At 38.3% G+C, this 23,902-nt stretch overlaps 1 protein-coding gene across 12 annotated transcripts in view; it reads left to right on the top strand.

Moving 5' to 3' along the window:
* MAP3K15 (mitogen-activated protein kinase kinase kinase 15) overlaps nt 1–23,902 on the top strand; it is a 91,183-nt gene that overhangs the window by 41,890 nt on the left and 25,391 nt on the right. For all 12 annotated transcript variants that reach the window (XR_009961803.1, XR_009961804.1, XM_062603722.1 and 9 more), the window contains 8 exons: nt 674–842; nt 2,424–2,530; nt 17,432–17,602; nt 18,653–18,765; nt 19,302–19,461; nt 20,088–20,238; nt 20,637–20,744; nt 22,049–22,098. Coding sequence is in view for 10 of the 12 variants with exons in the window: in XM_062603722.1 (XP_062459706.1) it covers nt 674–842; nt 2,424–2,530; nt 17,432–17,602; nt 18,653–18,765; nt 19,302–19,461; nt 20,088–20,238; nt 20,637–20,744; nt 22,049–22,098 (1,029 nt within the window). In the remaining 2 variants the exon portion in view is untranslated. The remainder of the gene's footprint in view (nt 1–673; nt 843–2,423; nt 2,531–17,431; nt 17,603–18,652; nt 18,766–19,301; nt 19,462–20,087; nt 20,239–20,636; nt 20,745–22,048; nt 22,099–23,902) is intronic.

The following is a 23,902-nucleotide window of genomic DNA, read 5'->3' as shown; positions in this document are numbered from 1 at the left end:
AAATAATGTGGCAGCAATAGGCAAGCAAATGTAACTTTGATAGTTTGGTTTTTGTTGTTGTTCTTGGTGGTGCTTGGTTTTGTTTGGTTCATTTGGGTGTTTGGGTTTTTTTAACATTAGCCTTTTAGTATGAGATAATAAACATGACACTGGCCACTTTTACAAGGGACTGTTGTAGTTTTGAGGATTGAGGCTGGAGGTTAAAGTCTCTCTCGATTGCTCACCCTGTTTTCTGAGGCTAGTCTGGTTTTGTTTGTATTTCTGTAAAACATGGTGAAAGACTGAGCTTTTAGGTTTTCTTTTTCCTAGTGTGTGGAGCATGATGTAGCGCTGAGGGCCCTTGGATTTCTTTCTCTTTCCCCATTGCCATCCCACCCCAGTGAAAGGCTCACCTAAAAACCTCCTTTTCTCACCTGGTCCCACTCTTAGAATACCATAGATGAGCCTGCCTGTATGCACCCTCCTCACACCTCCATCCATGGCAGGTCTGCTATTCTCTGGCACCTTGCTGGGTATATCGTGTACTTCATGGAAAATTTTTATGTGCACCCCACTGTGAGGAAATGGCACTTGTTGGAAATTATGCCAACAATATCTAGAAATAAGAAAAAAAAAGGAAAATAAGAAATATCTGTCCGTCTTCTTCTTATATGTCCATCTTCTATTTCTGTAGTGCCTATTATAAAGAAACGCTGCTGAATGATATTAGAAAAGCTAGAGAGAAGTATCAAGGAGATGAACTGGCTAAGGAGCTGGCTAGGATTAAGCTTCGTATGGATAACACTGAAGTGCTGACTTCTGACATTGTCATAAACCTGCTTCTTTCTTACAGAGATATTCAGGTATGTTCTTAAAGATTAAGGACGATTATTTTACCATGGGATTTGGGCTCTTGTTTGTCCTACTGTACTTCACTGTTTGTTAAACAGTGGTTCAAAGCTGACACTGAATTGTTACGTTGTTTAACAGTTTGACTTACCTGCTTGGCCAGTTCAAGGGGCCTTGGGCTCTTATTTATTTTGCCTGTGAACAAGAGAAACAGATTAAATGACTCCCTGAGGTCAACTCCTTTGCTTTTAGTAATTTTTAAAGTCCTAAACCTCCCCTCCTGCCAAACCCTCAGTAACTATTCCCTAGTGAAGCAAGATGCTTGCTTTTCCCTTCCCTCCCTTTCCTCCCTTGCCCTCAAAATCAGATACATTTAGAAATGAAGAAAATACATTTGTTGTATTGGCCAGAGGTGCTCAAGTTGTGAACTGTCATTCAAAGAAACATTTTTATTTTTTTTTTAATCTGCTTTGCTAAAACACAGCTTGTGTCATGTATTTCCAAACTGACAGTCTGCGTGTTTGACATCCTTTTAAAATATACTTCCAACCATTCTATGGAAATGGTTTTTTTTTCATAGAATTAATCAGAATGGTTTAGGTTGGAAGGAACCTTAAAGCTCATCCAGTTCCAACCCCCCTGCCATGGGCAGGGACACCTCCCACTAGATCAGGTTACTCAAAGCTCCATCCAACCTGGCCTTGAGCACTGCCAGGGATGGGGCAGCCACAACCTACGTGGACAGCCCGTTCCAGTGCCTCACCACCATGAAGAATTATTTCCTAATATCCAGTCCCAATCTCCTCTCTTCTAGTTTAAAGCCATTCCCCATTGTCCTGTCGCTATATGCCCTTGAAAAAGTCCCTCTCTGTATTTCCTGTAGGCATCCCTTTAGGTACTAGAAGGCTGTTAGGCTGGTTATTTTGTAAGTATAAATGGGTCATGAGAGCATTGGGTGACCACATCATCCTGCATTACCCAACTTTCCACTCTGAGGTGGTACATATTTTCCTGCAGCACTTCATCCAGCTTCATTTTGATCAGCTCTGGTGATTATTTGCATTCCTTTGAGTGGTCTTCCTTGAGAAATGTAATAGTCTCAAAACATATTTTCAACAAACAAGTAACATGAAGCCATTTGTTGATGTCAGTAAACTGCCCTCTTCAGCAATGTATATGCAAGTTACCCCTGAAAAATCAAAATGTATGCACAACCAGTTGACATGCTGCAGAATGAACTGTGCCCTAGTCTGCAATGACCTGATGAAGCGTCATTCACCAGAAATCCTCAGTAAAGGCCTGAAAAAGCCAGGCTCATCACCCTTCTTCCCAGTGCTGGGAGTGTAATTGATCAAACTGGCCAGAGGGACTCAGTAATTTGGGCAGTGGCATTGAAATGAGGAAGAAGCAAGTACTGACATGGATGGACAAAATCCCTGTTCATTTCCTTACACAGATTTTGTGGCTGTTTCACTGAGTCTTCTAGGAACGGTCACCTGAGATACTGTCTAGCAGTCATGATATGTTTCAGTTTAGTGATGCTTTCCTCTGCTTTCAGTTTCTTTTCTTTTTTTTTCTTTTTTAATTCATAACAGGACTATGATGCTATGGTGAAGCTGGTAGAAACACTAGAAATGCTTCCTACCTGTGATCTGGCTGATCAACACAACATCAAATTTCATTATGCTTTTGCATTGAATAGGTAAGGATGATTGATTGAAGTTATTTCATTTTATTCCTGTTCAGTGTGGGCTTATGTATAAATTTATAGGGCAGATAATATCCAAATTCTTTTCCCTTTCTGCACACAGATATTTACTGTAGTCATTTTTTCTTTAATCCCTGTGCACCAGGACAGCTTGTAACTTTTGAAATAATTATTTTCCAACAACCATGATTTTGTCAGAAACGTGATGAGAGTGAACCTGTTCCGAAGGCCACTTGAGTAATTGTGGAAGACTCCAGCGATAGCAATGGACTCTTGGTCAGGCTGAGATTGTTTATCCTGAGATACTGATTATTCTGAACACCTTGAAAAGTTTAGCATGATAGAGTTCTGGCTGAGATATTAAAGTAATAGGTAACAAGCTTGATTCATGAATACACATTCATGATACATCTTCCTTGAAAGGCACCTTGAAAGTTGATCTGGACCTACAGGTGCTTTGCTAGATTAAGAAGCACAGAAATATTTTTGAACTCTTCTGGTTAGCTACAGATGTCTGCAGTGCGTATGTACAATAGTTATTTTTTTTCTAAAGGATTTATATTAATTTTGCATTGTAGAAAATAGATCTTATGAAAATAAAATCACATGTAGTAATAAAAGTAACTGGTTAGATAAAATCCACATGCTATTAAAAATTGTGATCTGCAATCTAACTAAAAATCAGCACTGAGCAGCATCAGGATGGCACAGGATCACAGAATCATACAATAGTTAGGGTTGGAAAGGACCTTCAGATCATCAGGTTCCAACCCCCCTGCCATGGGCAGGAACACCTCACACTAAACCATGTCACCCAAGGGTCTGTCCAACCTGGCCGTGAACACCGCCAGGGATGGAGCATTCACAACTTCCCTGGGCAACCCATTCCAGTGCCTCACCACCCTTACAGTAAAGAAATTCTTCCTTATATCCAATCTAAACTTCCCCTGTTTAAGTTTTAACCCGTTACCCTTTGTCCTATTGCTACAGTCCCTAATGAAGAGCCCTTCCCCAGCATTCCTATGAACCCCCTTCAGATACTGGAAGGCTGCTATGAGGTCTCCACGCAGCCTTCTCTTCTCCAGGCTGAACAGCCCCAACTTTCTCAGCCTGTCTTCATAGGGGAGGTGCTCCAGTCCCCTGACCATCCTCGTGGCCCTCCTCTGGACTTGTTCCAACAGTTCCATGTCCTTTTTATGCTGAGGACACCAGAACTGCACACAATGCTCCAAGTGAGGTCTCACGAGAGCAGAGTAGAGAGGCAGGATCACCTCCTTCGACCTGCTGGTCACACTCCTTTTGATGCAGCCCAGGATACGGTTGGCTTTCTGGGCTGCAAGCGCACACTGAAGCCGGCTCATGTTCATTTTCTCATTGACCAACACCCCCAAGTCCTTCTGCACAGGGCTGCTCTGAATCTCTTCTCTGCCCAACCTGTAGCTGTGCCTGGGATTGCTCTGACCCAGGTGTAGGACCTTGCACTTGGCATGGTTAAACTTCATGAGGTTGGCATCAGCCCACCTCACAAGTGTGTCAAGGTCCCTCTGGATGGCATTCCTTCCCTCCAGGGTATCAACCGAACCACATAGCTTGGTGTCATCGGCAAACTTGCTGAGGGTGCACTCAATCCCACTGTCCATGTCAGCGATGAAGATGTTGAACAAGACCGGTCCCAACACCGATCCCTGAGGGACACCACTCGTTACTGGTCTCCAGCCAGACATTGAGACATTGACCACAACTCTTTGCATGCGGACATCCAGCCAGTTCTTGTCCATCCATCAAATTGATGTCTCTCCAATTTAGAGACAAGGATGTCGTGTGGGACAGTGTCGAACGCTTTCCACAAGTCCAGGGAGATGACATCAACTGCTCTACCCCTGTCCGTCGGTTCCGTAGCCCCATCATAGAAGGCCACCAAATTGGTCAGGCAGGATTTCCCCTTAGTGAAGCTATGCTTTACTAAGCAAATGTCAAAGGCATTAAGAACTCAATAATGTGTCTAGAAAAGCAGTTCCTGTGGCATTTAATGGAAAATGGTAATGTCTGGTGCCATTTTCCTCAGACTTAGAAGTAAGTGTAAAATCATTACTCAGAAAATATTGGATATCAATGCATCAGTTCTGTGTCAAAGAACAGCTTTTTCACAGTATTTTCTAGAATGTGTTCTTTCAAAAAAAAAATCAGTCTTATGCAACCGTATGCAAGTTCCAGCAACAAAGAATGCAGTACATTCCCACAGGGAAGTTCAAGAAGAACTTTCCAGCAGGAAGTTCAGGGAACTACAGGAAAAATAGGTAAACCAGTTATTTTTCAAAAGGGTCCAGTAGTTTGTTGATAGGCTGAGTAAGTATCTGAATTATGCAGCGGCAAATAGCTCAAAGTGATCTTTGAAAGAATGTAGTAATGAGTAATACAGAATATATAGAATGTACAGCATAGGGTACGACTGATACTCCTCATAATTCTAATGTCCATGCTTTTGTGACAGCTAGCTATAGTGATGTTTTTTGAAAGATGGAATTAAAAGATATTTAAAATTACGCTTTTTTATTAAAAAAGAAAACAAGTTCTGGAAAGTGACTTGATTACAATGAGAATTACTTCTGCAAGAATAAATATATCAGGTGTCAAAAACAATGCCCAAATACCTCACAGAAAAAGATAACTAGACCCATGCTTGGAACCGTAACCCAAATATAGATAATGACAAAGACTTTTTTATAAGAAGAGGGAGAAATTATTAGTATTTAGTTCTTGATACCAAGTATATGAATATGGTTCCTACATGTAGTTCAGCTTTTGTAGGTTTGTTGGGTTTTATTAAAGAGTATCTGTATTCTCTCTCTGGTATCATAGACCATTAAGTCATAGCTGGTTAGCCATCTACTGAATCTGCTGTGTTGTTCTGCTGAAGTGTACCTTTCAGAAAATTTTTATCTGAATAGATGAAGACAGAGAGAATCTATTTATGTAGTTTGCAGCTTGCTCTGATGAAAGATAATTTTCTCATTAGACTGCTTAAAAATGAAGGAAAAAATGCACTTGTGGGCTAAAATTTTTAACGTACAACACAAGGCAGTGTTTTAAAATAGAAACCAGTGTTTGACATGTAATTGTTACTGTTATTATTGCATTTCATTGTTGTTATTGAATGGAAATATCACAGGCTTGATCTTATAAAACTTCTGAAATGCAAGTCTACTTAAGATATCATTTTAATGTCTTGAGAAGTGGTGTCAACCCAAAGGATTTAGCCCTATTTTTCAGAGGAAGTTTGTCCAACTTTTAATTATTTCAGGAACTTAAGATTCTTAAATTTGGCAGTAAGAATTATGCTAGGGTTGTGCCTTGTTCTCAAATTTTGATTTGATCAAGTTTTAAAACTTACTGTGCACATTTAGATGTGCATAATATAATTGGCAAGTTCCTTGCCTTCAAATTCTTTGTATTTTGAGCACCATGTGACCCTCATGCCATTAAAACATCTGTTTTGGCAATGACAATAGCATCTTGGTAAGACAAGACAAAATTACTTGCTATGAATTTGCTTACCCCGTCAACAGGTTTCATTAAATTGATCACTAGCCTGAACCAGCATGACTCTCCTTGTGTTCTTCTGGGAACAATTTAAACATTCCCAGAGAAAAGTTTTTTCTGTAAACTAAATGACCAGTTTTCCATTAGTAAGAATGCAGAATTTAGCTTCTATAGGTGTTTATTCCTTCTTAAAACAAAATGCTGGATAAAAGTAAAAAGTTAAGACTTGAAAATTTTCAGAACAAGTCCAATTAGTTTAAAATGACTCCGGAAGTGTTGTTTTTACCATCTTACTTCCATGGTATTTTTTAATCACTTTTTCTATTTTAAAAACAAATTCTCTTTAGTAAGTTCTACCAGAATCTATTTATAAAAACACAGAACAGTGTTTTCACTTACCATTCTATTAATTTCTGTATAAAAAAACAATATTAATGTTATTCAGTACAACTGATTGAGCCTACCAGGAGCAAAATGCATCATAAAGAAAACAGAATTGGCATCTGTAAGAATATCTGACCCTGCAGAAGTTAATGTTTGCTTAATTTCATTACAAAGGTGTACCTGTGACCATAGTTAACAGAAAAAGTCATTCCTTTATTTAGTTTTAGGCTCTGCAACTGAGATCTGTTGGCAGTGAATTTCACTTAGCATTTTCAAGTCAGTGCTATTCTCATACTGTAGAGAGCTAGCAATGTGGCAGGCAAGTGATAGTGAGTCTCTTCTGGGGGCATCTGGTCTTTGCTGGTACATCAGGTGGACACAAATCCAGTTTGTACCACACTCATGTTGAGTTCAAGTTAACAAGCTGAGCTAAGGGAAGGGGCAGGGATATTTTACTTCAGTCTTAAAACCCTTCCAGCCTAGCGGCATGTCTTCTGGTTCAGAGCCAGCCTCAGTCTGACCTGACTTGGATCATGAGCAAAGAAAACCTGGGCCTTCCTGCAAAGTACTGTGCAGAAATGTGCTAAAGCACTTATTATTAACATATGTAGTGAAGGCAGACATTTTAATGCTAATTTCTGGTACCCTGATTCACATAGCAAGTTTTTAAACACAATTCTCTGCTAGATCAACAGTCTTCATCCCTGGTTTCCATTTCAGAGCAGAGCATTGATCATGTCTTAGATTTGCCATCACTTTAATACCAGAACCTAATAAAGGATGTTTGCAATTACAGGCTTGTGCTTGATTCCAAGCCTGGCCTATCTAAATAGGTCACCTTCCTGGCTGCTTGTTGAGAAGTCTGAGGGAACAAAAGGCCATTCCTCTACCAGTGTCTTAAGCTAATTAATTCTTAGTCTACATACAAGCAGAGTAGAGTGCTCTTTTTTTAAACAGACATGGGTTGGTTTAAGATGTTGTTCCTTGTTACCTCCCAACTGAGATTTAGGTCTGATTGTATCTTAGTTTAGGCATAGAATGGAACATATCTTTAGGTATAAGTTGAGCCCAAATGGGCAACCTGAATGTTTTCAACATTTGTATTCACAGCTTTGTTATGAAGTAAGATACTGTGTAATCGAGGGCTGAGTGTTTCAGAGGTAGATGGCTGTTTGCTTCAGGTATACTCTGCCTGAGAGGCAAGCACTGTGTAAGAAGACAAGGTATGTGAGCCACCAGGAGAGGATGTTATTGTAGTTCTAGATTCTTGAAAGCTAAGAAATTTCTGAATTAAGGTTGCCATGTTATTTCTTCTGCTTTAAATGTGTGTCTAATTGACAGCTGTCTGATTTTTTTTCTCCTTGAGAGCTTTGCCTGGTGTGGTGCATTGGAATAGCTGGAGGTCACCTGGTCAGTATCTCAGTATTTTGTGTTCTGCTTGTTAAAGGTATAACAGTGCCATATGATAAATAAACACATTTATTGTATGGCACAGCCCTCCAGTCCATGCATGAAGTATCATTAGTTCCTAATGGGTCCTTTAATGTTTATTGCTGCAATACCTAAGTAATTTATAACCATATCATGGAGAAATAGAAGAGTGATGTTCCATTTACATGGAACTAACATACAGATACATGAAGTTCACTAATTAAAGGTTTCAAATTGAGGTGTCTACAGTGATTTGGCTTTTGAAGTACGAAGCACAATGAAACATATTTTGAATCCCATTGTCTTCAACAATTAATGTTAATGCAACCTTATTAATTAGCCTTTAGGTTCTCAGGCTGGTGCTCCTATAAAATGAGGACTGCATATTTCTGTGGCAAGTCTTTGAGTGAAAGGACACGCAGAAAGCTAGAAGACAGTCATGCAGGATGGCCTCCAGCTGCCTCAGGTGTATTCCAGCCTCTACTCTACCTCCATCCCAGCTCCCAAAGCAGAGGCCTCAACAACAGTAGTGAATGAAAGTCCATGGCAGAACCTCACAGTAAAACCAGCTCATGTATGATAGGACCAGTAGTCATGTTTCCTCTAAACTAAACCACACCTACACAAAGTCCTTCCCTTGATCACACAGTTTAATTTTACATTGGCAAGTACACATATGGGGCCTGAATTTACATTGTAATGATGACCTGAATCTCCCTCTCTCCATTTTTTTTTTTTTCCTGAAACTTTGAGAGTTTCACAATTCTAAAGGGGTTCCTTTGTGTTGTGCCATGGTTTGCATGTCACTGTTACTTTTGTCCACTCTGCTTTCCTGTGCAAGTTACAGCCACAGTAGGTAACACTGACATAGGTTAGTACCGCTGGCCTTACAACCTGGGTCTCGCCAAATGAGCTCTTTCATGTACTGCTCTTATGGTTGAGTTCTGCTGAGTACCTTTATCGATGAACAAAGCAAAACAGTGAAAGAAAAACTTACTGTTGGGGTTTGTTTTGTGTTTTTTTTTAAAAACCCTACTGTTATTTTTACCAAGTCTTTTGTAGAAAGCAATAAACTGTGATTAAAAAAAAAAATAAGAGTTTATAGAATATGTTCTTGTAATAATTTTAGACTCAAATGAACCATTTCCTATTCTGTGGCTTATATTGTCTTGAATTATCTGAAAGCATTGAGCGAGTACATTAAGCACATGGACAGTACAAAACATGATCAAAGCCAGTGGGAGAGGAAAGTTTTGCAGTCTTTTTCTGTGAATTTTACTTGATGTAATAAGGTTAACTGAGTAATAAAAAAAGATGATAGTTTGTTCTATATTCTTTTATCTCCTGTTGCTGCAGTATAATATAGTAGATAAAGTACAGATATTTAGTTGAGTTTTATTTATATAGTTGATTTAAATATTAAGTGTGCTTGTCAGCTGGCTGTTTGCTTAGGATCTGCTTCATGAATTTAGGGCTTCACAGCAAATTTTTCAATGATTTCCAGTACGCTTATCTTTGAGTATTTTTCCAGTTGGCCTTATTTACCAAGTTACCAAGTTCTGGAAGCTTGTAAAGAGACCAAAGGGTATGCCAAATTCTGTTCAAAACAGAGTAGACTTTAAAACAAAACCCAGCCCTGGCATAAGGCCAGAGCTGTGAAGACTTCAGTCTCTTTCCAAGGCAGTTCTATCTTCACTTATATTAAAGATAAGGGCAGCTGCAGTCACTAATATTTAACTCAGCATGCTGTGTTTTAACAAGCAACATATTCCAATACAATAATAAAAAAGGTGATTATAAAGTGAAGGGTATAACAGGGTGCAAGGAGAAAATCACTAGTAATTGTGAATAATAGTAGCCATAGGAAATTATTCCCATTGAAAAACACTAGGTTATTTAAAATGTTCTGTTCTGCAATTACTCAGACTTAGTGAAAAACACATCCTAGGGTTCCTCATTTTGTATGAGTGACTAGCATGAAGCACCTGAAGTGTATATGAGGTAAAAAAAAGAAAGCTATTTTTTTCATTGTCATAACTAACTGAAGAACTGCAAATTTAGATCTAGTCTGAAGGCCCTATTCAGGATCTTGTTTTCCTCATTCATTATTTCAAATATTGAGGGTTATACAATCAAATTGCATCCTTGGTAAAATGTCTTAACTCACAAATTAGGTTTTTGTTTTAAGTGAGAGTGCTGGTGTAATGCCTCTAATTCAAATGAGTTGTATTCCTCAATAAGTAAGACATTATTTGAAATATTTTTTTTCTGTAGATTTCTGTATGGTTAGTAGCAATTCAGATCACCTGCCATGGAGCCATTAGGGTATACTTAACTAATAGTGTCCTATTTTATGCAAGAAAATGAAAAAAAAAACGTATTTTTAAATTAATTGTGTATACTGTAGGCAAAGGTATTGTATGTGATGATAAATGAATTCAGTATCATATATGAAGACCAATTAATTTTATGAAAGGTGGTATTTATACTAATCAATTAAGTTGTCTGACTGCCATTTCCTCTGCAGTGAGATCAGGGTATTTTTAATCATAATTATGTGTAGTAAATTATTGGTAACTGCCTCGAGGCAGAAATAACAAAAAACCAAGAGTCATATAGGAATAAAGTGGAAAAAACAGGTTGCTTTTTCTTAATGTATTTGACTTTATGAGAGACGTTTTCCCAATTGTTATGCTTTATTTCCCCTTGCATTGCTTTTCAGGAAATCTGTTTGCTTGTAGAGGCCTTAAAGTAGTAGAGAAGATCAAATCAGTAAGTTAACATGAAATACAAAGGAAACCAAAGGTGGATTTCCTTGAGTGAATTACTTTTCACTGACATATGGTTTTCTATATGGTATATAGTCTTCTCCATCTAGACAGATGGAAACAAGCCATACAGGGGAAGATGTGAACAAAAGGGTGGAAGGATTGTATCAGCTTTTACTTACAGAAAAAGCTAATTCTTGTCCCAGTGAAATCCATGGTGCTCCTGTTAACTTTGTTGGTTCACTGAGTGTAATTCTGGCTCTTTAACCATGCCAATGCTTTAAAGCCAGTAAAACCAGCCTGTGAGGCAGGAAGAATTTTTGTTTTGGGGATATTTAAAACTAGGACTCAGTATAATGACTGCAAGTGGAGAGAAGGATTAGGGGAAAAAAATGGGGGGGGGGGGGGAGGGGGGCGGGAATGAGCTGGGGGGAAGAAGCCATGAAATAAAAAAGAAAGAAAAAAAAAGAGAGAATTTGGATTTTGCTGTAAGGCAGCAGTTATTCCAGGGGGAGGCTGTGATATGAATAAGATTTCTGGACCATGTTTGAGAGCTAGGGCAGAGAAACAGTGTAAGGGGGGCCACACTGGCTCATGGCATAATTCCTTCTAGTCTAGGTCCTAGACTGTCTCTGACGGTGGTCAGTAGCACATATGTGGGGAAGAGTATGAAGACAGGAAAATGCACAACGATAGATCTCCCTAAATATTCCCACTGCTTCCACCAGCTTGCATCTCGGGGATTTGCTGAGGCAGCAGTGGTAATTTTTGTGTTTGTCAAGTAAATTTTAGAAGGGAAGAAGGGTATAGATTTGTTAAGATTCTGCTTTCTGCAAATAAATTGATTGCTGGTTTTGTAACCTTTCTCCATTAGTACAAACTCACAGGAAGCTTGAGCAAACAGTAGCAAACCTCATCAAATTATGCTTGTGCTTCAGAGGGGTATAGGCCTAGAGAACTGTGGAGTGGTGGATGGGGACAGGACTGATTTGTGAGGGAGTGTTTCTGGTTCCATTAACAGGTACAAATTTTTTATCTAAGAATGTCTCAGATCCCTTAAATATCAATAGCTATGAGGATGCTGCAGGTACAAGAGAAGGAAAGAGCATGAGGGCATTCTTTAGGACTTACTGCTTGGTGGTGTAGTTGTACCCCCATGGAAACAAGCAAACATGTCTCACCAGCACAGAGTACATCTGGGCTTCTAAATCCAAGCCTCAATTCTGCTGACTGAAGTTGCTAAGTCACAGAACAGCAGCTTTGTTCTGAGAGGGAGAGTGTTGAGAAACAAAAAAGGGTGGCGAGAGACAGAAAAAAATCCCATCGCAACTACTCAATAACAGCAACGTTTTAAATGTAGTGTGCTTTTTGAAGAAGCAGTATTGCTTCATTTTACAACTTGTCCCTTGGCTTCAGAGGAAAGTATTTGAGTTGAATACCTCTCATTGTGAATAAGAATATCTGACTCCACCACTGGATTAAGACAAAATATGACAGCAGGGTGGGATGGGGTAGAAACCAGCCAATTAGAACACCTGATAAAATACTGAAGTTGCACTGTAACTTGATCATACCTCAGTTGTTTGTTCAGTACATTGTGCATTTATGTGCACATGCTTTAAAAAAAAAAGTTTTTATGATGTGCTAAGCTTTTTAATTTTTATGATGTGCTAGGTTTGTAGCCCTACAGAGTGATTCAGAGCAGTAAAGGAGGAGTGGACAGTTGGTTATGTTGGGGAGACAGATGAAGGAGGCTTGTGTAGAGAGGAAAGTGAGAAGACTGCTTCTGTGATTAAAGACACATGGCAGAGTAAGCAGCCAGATAACTCATGGCAACACTGTGATGAGCAAATTACCAAATTGACAAGAAAATCAGTGAGCAGTTTCTGGAGAATATAAACTACCAGGCAAAACTGAACTGGCAACAGAACATTAAGACTAATTTATCTCTCTATAGTTATGTCTTACTGAAAAGCCTTAGTTTATTGAAGTATTCTTCATACAGTGACTATCTATCTCATACCATTGATCATTCTTTTCTTCATTTGACTTTTTTTTTTCCTAATCATAATACTTCAGTTTCTTTTTCAAATACAGCCTAAAACTATGCACGGTATTGAAGGCTGGTGTGCCGGGTATTTGTAAAAAAGCACCATCATGTTTTTAATTTTTAGTCTCTGTCCATTTTCTTTTAATTCCTGGCAGTTTGCTTGTGGGGGGATTTTGGTAGTGTTTTATTAAGCACTAGGATATTTTCATAATTGCCCTAGTATTTATAAGTAACTCAGACCTCTTTCATCACTGGCGGTAGCTTTCATGTTATTGTCTTCACGTAATTTAGACTGATTTTCTCTATTTCATTTCTGTGCAAGTTTTCACAAGTCAAGGTTTGTAGAGAGAGAACTAAAATGTGCTCACAAAGAAACCAGTGGGAGAGAAAAAAGTTATTAACAGCTTACCCAAGGCGTATGCTTTGTTTCAATGCTTCTATATAAATTGTAGTAGTATTCTTTTTTTTTCTTTTTTATCTCATTTACCATTAAAATATATTTTGTAAAGGTAAAACTATATTTTGAAAGAACATTCAGATTGTGATCAGCTGTTTTAAAAACCACTCTCCCAAACCCAAGGCAAACCATGAAGAGTAACCCATTTTCACTGGCTGTGGTATCTCCATCCTTGGAGGTTTAATCGATTCAGCTTTTCAGGCAAAGCCAAGGTTGCTGTCATACAGTGCTAGGAGATGGTCCTGCTCTGAGAAGGAGATTCTATTGACCTCCAGAAGTACCTTCCAACCCTCATTTTTGTGAATCCCTCTAGTGTGGCTTTAAATGGGGTCTGAGGAGGGTGGGGAAGCTAATGTATTTGATATTGGGTGAGAAAAATATATATCAGTGCTACAGCCTTGAGGATTTAAGGGACTCTCTTTTACTGTATTGATAATACCACAAACCTCTTTCAAGACACCTTGAAGCCATAAGCTCTCAGACATGCAGATCTGACAAAGTGTGGGATGTGAAATAGATGAAAATGGTCCAGCATAATAGGTTCTGCATATTATCCGAGACTATTATTTTCATTATATTGACTTAGAGAAGTTCCTTGCCACCTACATTTCATGATTTTTCTGTTGTTGGTTGTTTTTTGGGGATGGAGGTTGGGGGTGTGTGTTTATGTTTTCCTTGGTTAGCCACCTATTTTTGAGATTGCTTTAGAAGGCAATAACCGTTCCCAAAAGTGTAGATTATTGTAATTGGTATGTTGGGGTTTTATTGCCCAGTGGGTATCAAATTCTGCTGCTGTGAGAAACAGAGTTTAATATAAAGATACCTAAACTGACTTTTGCTTTAATAATATCCTGTTAGATTAGCGTATATCTGTCATGTGCTAAATTTTATTTTAATATATATTTTAATGATGAGTTTTTCATTCTCATGTAAAAGACTCAGTTTTGAGTCCCCAGTTTATTTAAGGCTTGGTCCTTTGAAATGCTCCTAGTATTGTATTTGGTGTGTACAGGTTCATCCTTTGATGTCCAGAAGTGTTAATCTGCATGGCGTCCTATTTTAAACAGGGTCTTGCTTTATGCATTGTATTTTTTTCTTTAAAGTTATGCTTTTCCAATCAGTACATAACACCTCTTTATATTTAGTCGATGAGGAATGGGTTAGAGACCAGTTGAGCAATCTGGACATCCATAAATCCATGGGTCCAGATGGGATGCACCCGCGGGTGCTGAGGGAACTGGCGGAAGTCATTGCTAGATCACTCTCCATCATCTTTACCAAGTCTTGGGAAACGGGAGAGGTGCCTGAGGACTGGAGGAAAGCAAATGTCACTCCAGTCTTCAAAAAGGACAAGAAGGAGGACCCAGGTAACTATAGACCGGTCAGCCTCACCTCCATCCCTGGGAAAGTGATGGAACACCTTATCCTTGGTGCCATCTGAAGGCATATCAAGGATAAGAGGGTTATGAGGGGCAGTCAACATGGCTTCACCAAGGGGAAATCATGCTTGACCAATCTCTTAGCCTTTTATGAGGAAATAACACGGTGGATGGATGATGGCAGAGCAGTGGATGTGGTCTACCTTGACTTCAGCAAAGCATTTGACACAGTCTCCCACAGCATCCTCACGGCTAAATTGAGGAAGTGTGGACTGGATGATCAGGTAGTGAGGTGGACTGTGAACTGGCTGAAGGAGAGAAGACAGAGAATTGTAGTCTATGGGGCAGAGTCTAGTTGGAGGCCTGTAACTAGTGGAGTGCCTCAAGGATCAGTACTGGGACTAGTATTATTTAATATATTCATCAACGATTTAGATGAGGGAATTGAGTGTACTATCAGCAAGTTTGCTGATGACACTAAGCTGGGAGGAGTGGCTGACACGCCAGAAGGCTGTGCTGCCATCCAGTGAGACCTGGACAGGCTGGAGAGTTGGGTAAGGAATAACTTGATGAAATATAACAAGGGAAAGTGTAGAGTCCTGCATCTGGGCAGGAACAACCCCAGGTTCCAGTATAGGTTGGGGAATGACCTGTTAGTGTAGGGGAGAGGGACCTGGGGGTCCTAGTGGACGACAGGATGACCATGAGCCAACACTGTGCCCTTGCGGCCAAGAAGGCCAATGTCATCCTGGGGTGTATTAGAAGGGTGGTGGTTAGTAGGTCGAGAGAGGTTCTCCTTCCCCGCTACTCTGCCCTGGTGAGACCCCATCTGGAATATTGTGTCCAGTTCTGGGCCCCTCAGTTCAAGAAGGACAGGGAGCTGCTGGAGAGAGTCCAGCGCAGAGCTACAAAGATGATTAAGGGAATGGAACATCTCCCTTATGAGGAAAGACTGAGGGAGCTGGGTCTCCATAGTTTGGAGAAGAGGAGACTGAGGGGTGACCTTATTAGTGTCTATAAATATATAAAGGGGGAGTGTCACGAGGATGGAGCCAGGCTTTACTCAGTGGCAAACAATGATAGGACAAGGGGTAATGTGTACAAACTGGAACACAAGAGGTTCCACTTAAACTTGAGAAGAAACTTCTTCTCAGTGAGGGTGATGGAACACTGGAACAGGCTGCCCAGGGAGGTTGTGGAGTCTCCTTCCCTGGAGACATTCAAAACCCACCTGGACACATTCCTGTGTAACATTATCTAGGTGTTCCTGCTCTGGCAGGGGGATTGGACTAGATGATCTTTTGAGGTCCCTTCCAATCTCTAGCATACTGTGATACTGTGATACTGTGATATTCTCAATTTTATTCATATCTTTTCATACAAGGCAGAGTTGAGTCAAAGCTTGTTCTAAACGGAAAGCAGTGAATTTTTAAGTTTCTTTTTCATGCTAAAGTGCTGTAAGGTACACACTAGCTGTGTATTTCTTTTCAACAAAAGCTTGCACATGTGCTGACTTACATGACTATTTTACATGTTACTTGGGAGCTGTTGGACTTACATTTTAGGGCTCAATTTTGTTCTAAGCTGTGTTTACTCAGATTTCTGCGTGTTCATATTAACAACAGTGAAACTTGGGTGCCTGTACTGAGAGAATTCAGTTGGTTCAGAACAGGTTTCGTTAGAGTATGCAGACCTGTGTAATGGATTTATCCCACTTTTTAACTTCTGTTTATTTCTCGTAGAACTGAAGAAAAGATACTTTCTCCTTATGTGCTCGTTAGAGAAGACCAGTATTAATTTCAGAAAAATAGTCAACCTGAAGAAAAAAAATGCTTTAAAAAATATTCATGTATTCGCTGTGAGAGTTTACACAATGACATCAAAGGCAGGATAAAGCTTGCACAACTAGCTACAAATCTGTTTAATCTTATTAGATGTTCTCAAGGACTTAGAGTGCACAGAAGCATGAATTTTGCTACAAATGTGTTATTGGTCTTATTGCACCAGTTGGTTACCTAAGGAACTAAGCCACTTTACAGTAAATATTAATCCTTTCAGGGCATGCAAATAATAAATTTACCAGAAGCCATTATCTGCTACTTTTATTGCTGACAAAGTTATCATAGTACTTGTAAGCCCACTCCTGGATACCAAGGTAGGGATTAGAAAATTGTAAACAGTTATAAGAAGGAGTTGGTAAAGATTTTGAATCTCTCTGATGATTAAAAAATGTCTTCAGGAGGCTATTAAACTCTTAAGCTGTGTTTACATTACTCTTGCAAATAGACATTTTTGTTTGTTCTTGGTGACTCTTTGCAGTAAATAATGAATTCCACACTTAAACAGGAAGGTAAAGGGAAGAACAAAAAGTCGCCATATTGAGCTCTCATTCTTTTGGCTAAAATAGGATTGACCTGGCTTCTGCTTTACTTAGCATTGGCTCGTATTGGCTCTGGGTCAACTCGATTCAAGATTACAAGCTTTGGGCATGGCAGAATGAGCTGTCAGCTCAAATGCTGAAATGGCCAGTTTTTAAGTATTTTTAGGAATGAACACTAAACAAGCACTTGTTTCTTATTGCAGGATGTGCAGAGTCTGTGTGCTTATACATGGAGGAATCAAGTTAGATGGCAGATTTTTTATCATAGAGGAGCTCTGGGCTTAAATCGGTTCTTATGTCAGCTAGGAGTCCCATGGTAGTATAAAAAACAAAACAAAACAACTGTTTTTTATAAATCAACCAACAATCATAATCAGTTTAAATAAAGGCAAATCTGCATATAGTAATGAATGACAGGTTGTGGAACAGATGGGGGATAATGTCATTCCACCATCTTGAAGTTACTGTTTCAGATCTGAACTCTTATTCTCTGTATTCGATTTCAGAAGAAATAATGCAGGTGACAGAGAGAAGGCACTACAAGTTATGCTTCAAGTCCTGCAGACGTGTGATCACCCTGCTCCCGATATGTTTTGCTTATGTGGGAGGATCTACAAGGATATGTTTCTTGATTCTGAATGTAAAGATACCAGTAGTCGAGACCATGCCATTGACTGGTAACGGAAAAAAAAAAATCTGTATTAAAATGCTTTCAGACTTTTACTTTTGTTTATGAAAAGCAGGGCTGTAAGAATTAGAAAATCAGTTGTTCCACTCATCTCTTTTCTTCAGGGTTCTGTTTGATTAATTGGTTTACTGAGCACCCGATCTTTGGATAGGTATTTCCTTGCTTCTTTTTATAGGCTATCATGAATACAGAACGATAAACTTCATCCACCCAGATCTTTGTAGAAAAAAATTATAATTAATATGCTTCAAGGCCAAAATGAAATACAAATTAGATCATGGGACTTAAAGTGGTCCTTTATGCAAGGATGATTGCCATACTGATCCTCAGGAAATGCAATGATCTACTGTATATAAGGAAAAGTATTGATAAACTGTATTATGAATTTTCTTAAGATAGTAAGGCACGCATGTGCAAACAAGCTCTCAACACACTGTTCACATCAGTGTTTGTAGAATCATATAAACTACTGCTGAGTACAGTAATGTTAGCAATGTGCGTTTGTGCTCTGTGAAATACTCCCCTTTTTCTCCTCCCTCAACATTATTAGTGAAACATGGATGGGTAGTAGTTACCATAAAAGTTTCAGATGGATGTTTTCACTGTGCACCAGCTAGTGGCGTGCATTCAGCCCATCAGCTGTGTCTGTTTCCCTTAATGAAAATGAAGCTTGAAAACAAAGGGCTTAAGCCTTTAAAAAAAAAAACTTGCATTAAAGAATAATATTTTTGTTGCTTTTCTCATATGAATAATATAATAAAATTAGGTTCTATTGTGTTTTAGAGTTTTGCAGTAATCAGTTTGTTTCATTTTAACAAAACCACACAAGCTGGCAAGACATAAAACTAAGTAGAAGTTTTTCTTTCTCATCATAAGGAAAAAAGCTACTTTCTTTCAAGTGCTCTTTGCAAAAAGTGCCATTGGTACCAACTAGCCTTTTTGTCCTTGTGATAAATTAATAGCTTAAAATACCTACCAAAACTTTGCAGTATTTCAGTTCTTCTATACAGAGGTGTGAGCTCTTGACTCTTCTCTGCAGGTATCGCAAAGGATTTGAACTCCAGTCAACTCTGTATTCTGGAATTAACCTTGCAATTTTGCTACTTGTTGCAGGACAACGGTTTGAAAGTTCAATGGAACTGAGAAAAATAGGTAAATATCCACACACAGTGCCACAGACAGGTTCTCTGCCTTTCTCCCTATGAAGAAAACAAAATGCCTCTGGCAATGGGTTGCAATAGACACATGCTTGAACCTTAAAGGGGGAGAATGCAAAGGTGGCTTTAAATCATTCCCCTGACCTCGGTGTGGGGTGGACGTGTGTAGAGCCTTTAGCCATTGATCTCTTGCAGTAGATATGGATCTTGAGGACACAGAGATGTGCAGCTTACGTTGACAAACAGGAGGAAGATAGCCCAGACAGATAATGCAAGAGGTTTCCCAGCATTGTCGCAGGAGTTGGGACTGTATGGACTGTATTGGGAATGTTATTTGCAGACCCAGTCTTTACGTTGGGCAATGTTTTGTTTTGTCTTGTTTTGTTTCTTCTCTGGGGAAGACTTGCTCCACTTTACTTTTACCACTAATGTGTAATCAAGTCTTTTCGTCTTTTACTGATAGACTTAGCAGTGAAAATATTTATTAGTCTTCTACTGACAGAAAATAAGGTTTTAATTGAAATTTTACAGGTGTACGGTTAAACAGCTTATTGGGAAGAAAAGGAAGCCTAGAAAAAATGAATAATTACTGGGATGTTGGACAGTTCTTCAGTGTGAGCATGCTGGCTAATGACGTTGGTAAAGCAGTACAAGCAGCAGAGAAACTTTTTAAGCTGAAACCTCCCATGTGGTATGTGGTAGAAGGCTGTAGCTCAAGTACCCAACTATGGGGAAATTCACAGATTTAAAAATTCTTATAGTCACTAGGATAATTTATCTGGATTTTTTCCATCTTAGATTGTTTGTAACTCTGACTTTATATTCTGGTTTATTCATTATTTTGGGAAGGAAGGGTGAAAGAAAGAAATTTACTCATCGTTGTTGGGTTTATATTGCATTGAAGCACATCTTTTATAAGAAATCAGTGATGATTCCTTGTGAAACAATCGTGTAAAGGTTGTGAAACTGTTCTTTTAGAGCTAAGATAGCTGCTGCTTCCCTCCCCCATCATCTTCTAGCTGATAACATCCTTTTCTAATCACCATATAGCTACTCATGTAATTATATAACTACTCATGTAACATGAACAAAGATGTTAATGAACATCCATGTGAGTTTATGACTTAAGGTTTTGACTAAGCTTGCTATTATTTCCAGAAATCTGTAAAAATCAACACAATTATTTCCAGTATGGTAGCTTTTAAAGTACATTTAATTTTGCCATTCATTTTTTTGATGTATATGTAAATTAAGCCGTTTTAGAATCTGGTCACATTTTGTTTTTCTCTGTAAACTCACCAATTCGATATATTCTAGGTACTTGAAATCATTAGTTCAGAATCTGATGTTAATTCAGCGTTTCAAGAAACTCGCCATAGAACATCCTCCTAGACAAGAGAGATTGACTTTCTGGCTAGATATAATTTTTGAGGCAACGAAAGAAACAACTAATGGCCTGAGATTTCCAGTAAGATGTTACATCCAATCAAGTGTTGTATTCTTATGTTTCTGGATAGGGTATAACAAGAATTGTAAGACTCTAAACACAATACTCACATAATCAACTGCCTGTTATTTCATTGCATGAACTAAACCCTTGTATTCTGCTAATATTTACCGTATATAAAACATTTAACCCAACATCCTAAAAACATTCTAAGAAATACTTTTAAGTCTCATACAATAAATAGTGATCACTGTTTTGTTGTACATAGGAACACTGCCTCTTCATGCCCTGTCTTGCCCTTCTTTTTTCCTCCTGAAATTTTTTTAGGCCTCAATTTGAGATTACCCATTGCCTGTATCTGAAAATATTGTTGTGTATTAGCCACTGGTTTATTAAGGACAAATATTCTTTATTTTCAGGTTTTGGTGATAGAACCAACTAAAGTCTACCAGCCTGCATATGTTTCAATCAACAATGAAGCAGATGAGAGATCTCTCTCTTTGTGGCATGTCTCTCCTACTGAAATGGTAAAACTACCAGCACATGTGTTTCATGTATTCTGATTTGTTGTACTTTTTTATGTGTAGATTTTAGAGCACTTTATAATAATTTGAAGTTTGCTACTTCTGTGTGAAGCACAAGCCTCAATATCTCTTTTGTGCAGATATGAAAGTTTACTTTTTACAGACAAAGTAAAAGGAGGGACTATGATTAGAACCCAACTGTTTTTGACCTCTAGTTCATCTTTCATTTATCTTGACCACATCTCTTAGAAGCACTTGGGTTATTTGTTCTGCTCATAATATTTCTCACTAGAATTGTGTGATATTTATGAAGATGAAGCTCAAAGCTAGATAAGAAATAAAGATGAAGCCCAGTATTGTGTTTAATTTTTTAGACATTTTGAAGTTTTTACAATTATAAGACCAGAAACTAGAATGGCAGCCTGTGACAAGTAAGTGTCAAAAGATTAAATATTTGAAACCTTGGATTATGGGATGAAACAACGGAGATTAGGAAAGGAGTAGGCAGAGTCATGGACAGTGTAACTTCTTGCAAGTGAGAAATAACTTCAGTTTCACATTGAAAGATTTGAAATCTGGAATGTATTTCACCATCCCTTCTTAATATCAGAAAAATGCAGATGGAGAATAGACTAAAAATGTTGAGAGGCAAGGTGCAGAAAGGAAACATGTTAGAGAAGAGAAGACCACAATTGCCTGGATCTGTGAACTTCTTTTGCAGTACACTGTTCTGCTTTACTACTTTGAGTGACTGTGTCTGACAGCTTTATGGAACAAATTCTCGGTGTTAAATAAGATCCACGTATTAGTGAGAGATTTGTGGAGGGCTACAGTCCTAGGTATAGGCTGATGCTGTTTTGCCTCCAGTGTGCTCCCTGGGCCAAAGCTGTTGGCTCAATACCTCTTAGGAAGATATATAAAGCTCCCTTTCCCTTTGATCCTAGATAAGAGTAGGGCATAGTCTGCTCCATGTTTAATATGAAATGTTGATGTATTGAGTCAAAACGTAATGTTTGGTAAATTGTACTTGAAGATTTGTTCTTCAAAATTTATTTTATATGAAGAAATGCAGCTTTTACTTCCACCATTTGTGCCTCTTCTAGTCATTTTTCCTCAAGTGAATAGAACAGTAATGTATGACCTTTCTTTACCTATACATCCATTTTATTTGAAATCTGGGGGGAAGAAAGAGAGAAAGGAAAAGAGACATTCTGGAAAAAAAATATTTTGCTTCCATGCTGTGACTTTGTTTTCAATAGTATATCAAGGTTAAACTGTGGTTGATTATACCTCTTTGATCTTTACAGAAACAGATTCACGAATGGAATTTTACAGCCTCCTCCATCAGGGGAATAAGGTTGGTATATCAGAAAACAGCATAGTGGGGTTGTTTGTTTTGTATTTCCTTTAAGTGGGAAATCTGGATGCTGCCTTAAATTGCTGCTTTGCATTATTATAAAAGCTTGTTCTGTCCAAACCACCTTGAAATGTCCACACAAAAGAATTTCCCTTTCCATGCATGGGCAGAGCTGTACCTATTTCTTATAGGAATACACATCTAAGAGGGGTGTGTGGTCATGCATGTTCTCTGGTATACTTTCCCATTTTCAATTGTGTATCTGTTATTTATGTCTTTTCTAAATGCTTCAGTGACATTATTGCCATCTCTGAATTTAAAAACATGGAGGTCAGAAACCTTTAGCTTCTTCTGTAAGTGAAAGAATAGTTTGTTTTCCTTTAACAGGTAACGATGGTATCTATTTTCTGGTTTTAATTCAGAAATGCTTCTGATATGGCTCTATCTAAAAAAACCTACTTACTAAAACTTGTATTATTAGAGACATGTTAAATGAGGCATGGACGTAGTTTGTGCTAAGGAAAGAATTCTTGAGCTGGAAGGAGACTGCTAGTGGAGTTTCTCAAGCACTAACGTTTAAATAATTAACATAGTTCCATTTTGTGATGCTAGATTAGTGGAAACACTAGACACAAGTAAATGAGTCCAAATATTAGTACAAAAAAAGATCAAACATAGAAAGAATAGGGTTGTTCCGAGAACTGAAAGGATAGAAAAGAATCATAGTGATAATAACAACTGCAAAATACATGACTACATTTTGAAGCTAGTTTACATGTCTTAAATTGGACTACTTTGGTGACAGAAAAATGAGACACAGAACATCAGGACAGGAAAAAAAGAAAATAAAATAAATCTATTTTATATAGCTATCTGTGTAGCCTGGCAGTGCGTCTATGGCATTCTTGCTCTCTCGTCTGCATTATGCAGGCTGTAGCTAAGTGACGGAGCCATAAGGACAGGGAACACAAGGTGGGATTTTGCCTTCCCTCTAAGTTCATGAGTCACTACATTGGTGGTTCTGGCCTTTCTGGGGATGTAAATGGCTGTTGGGTGGAGCCATTTGTGTGAGTGCATAAGCTTAAGAGCTTGAAAAGATTTCTGATTCAAGTACAAACATGAATTCAGATACCTAATGAGTTCTGTGGTTCTCAAAAGGGCTTCTCGGCTGTGATTTTGACCCTAAACACTTAACTTTTACGTCCCAAGTTTGTGTTCCCTGAACTTGAATAATTTGCTTAAGAAAATAAGCTCAGTGAGAAAGTATTTCTAATTTCTCTGAATAAGGGGAGTGTTTATTGCTATAAAGTCTCAATTGTGGATTTGGACATATTCTACTACAACTGTAGCATTTTCTTCTTCTTAAAAAAAAAAAAAAAAAAAGAAAAGCTGGCTTTGGTTTTCTGAAACATATTAATTGCCTTCAGACAACACATTGCACAGAAATTAAACTTTGAGAAAAATAACAATTAAGTGGAATCAAGCAATGCATTTGCTTCAATTCTTACTGCTGGGGATTACAAAGCTCAAAGAAACAATATTTTTAAACTTGGTGGAATTAGATCTTTGCTTTGTATATGATAACTTACAATTGCTGTACTTCTGAAATCACAGTCACTTTGGAAAAAAAAAGTGGTCTTGGTTAACTTATACTCTGTCAAAGTTCTAAAGTTATTTATGCTAACCAGTTCATCCACCTACGTTGCACTTTTTATAATACAGTATAATACTTAGATACTGTCTTGTCTATCCTATATTTGCCTTTGGAAGAATCATCTTGCTTTGTTGCATAGTTCTCACGTCA

This window comes from Pezoporus occidentalis, unplaced genomic scaffold (assembly GCF_034315485.1).
Source record: "Pezoporus occidentalis ecotype Australia unplaced genomic scaffold, CSIRO_AGI_Poc_V1 ctg81, whole genome shotgun sequence".
NCBI lineage: Eukaryota > Metazoa > Chordata > Aves > Psittaciformes > Psittacidae > Pezoporus > Pezoporus occidentalis.
Note: the sequence above shows the minus strand (reverse complement) of the source record. Positions and strands in the feature narration are given on the sequence as shown.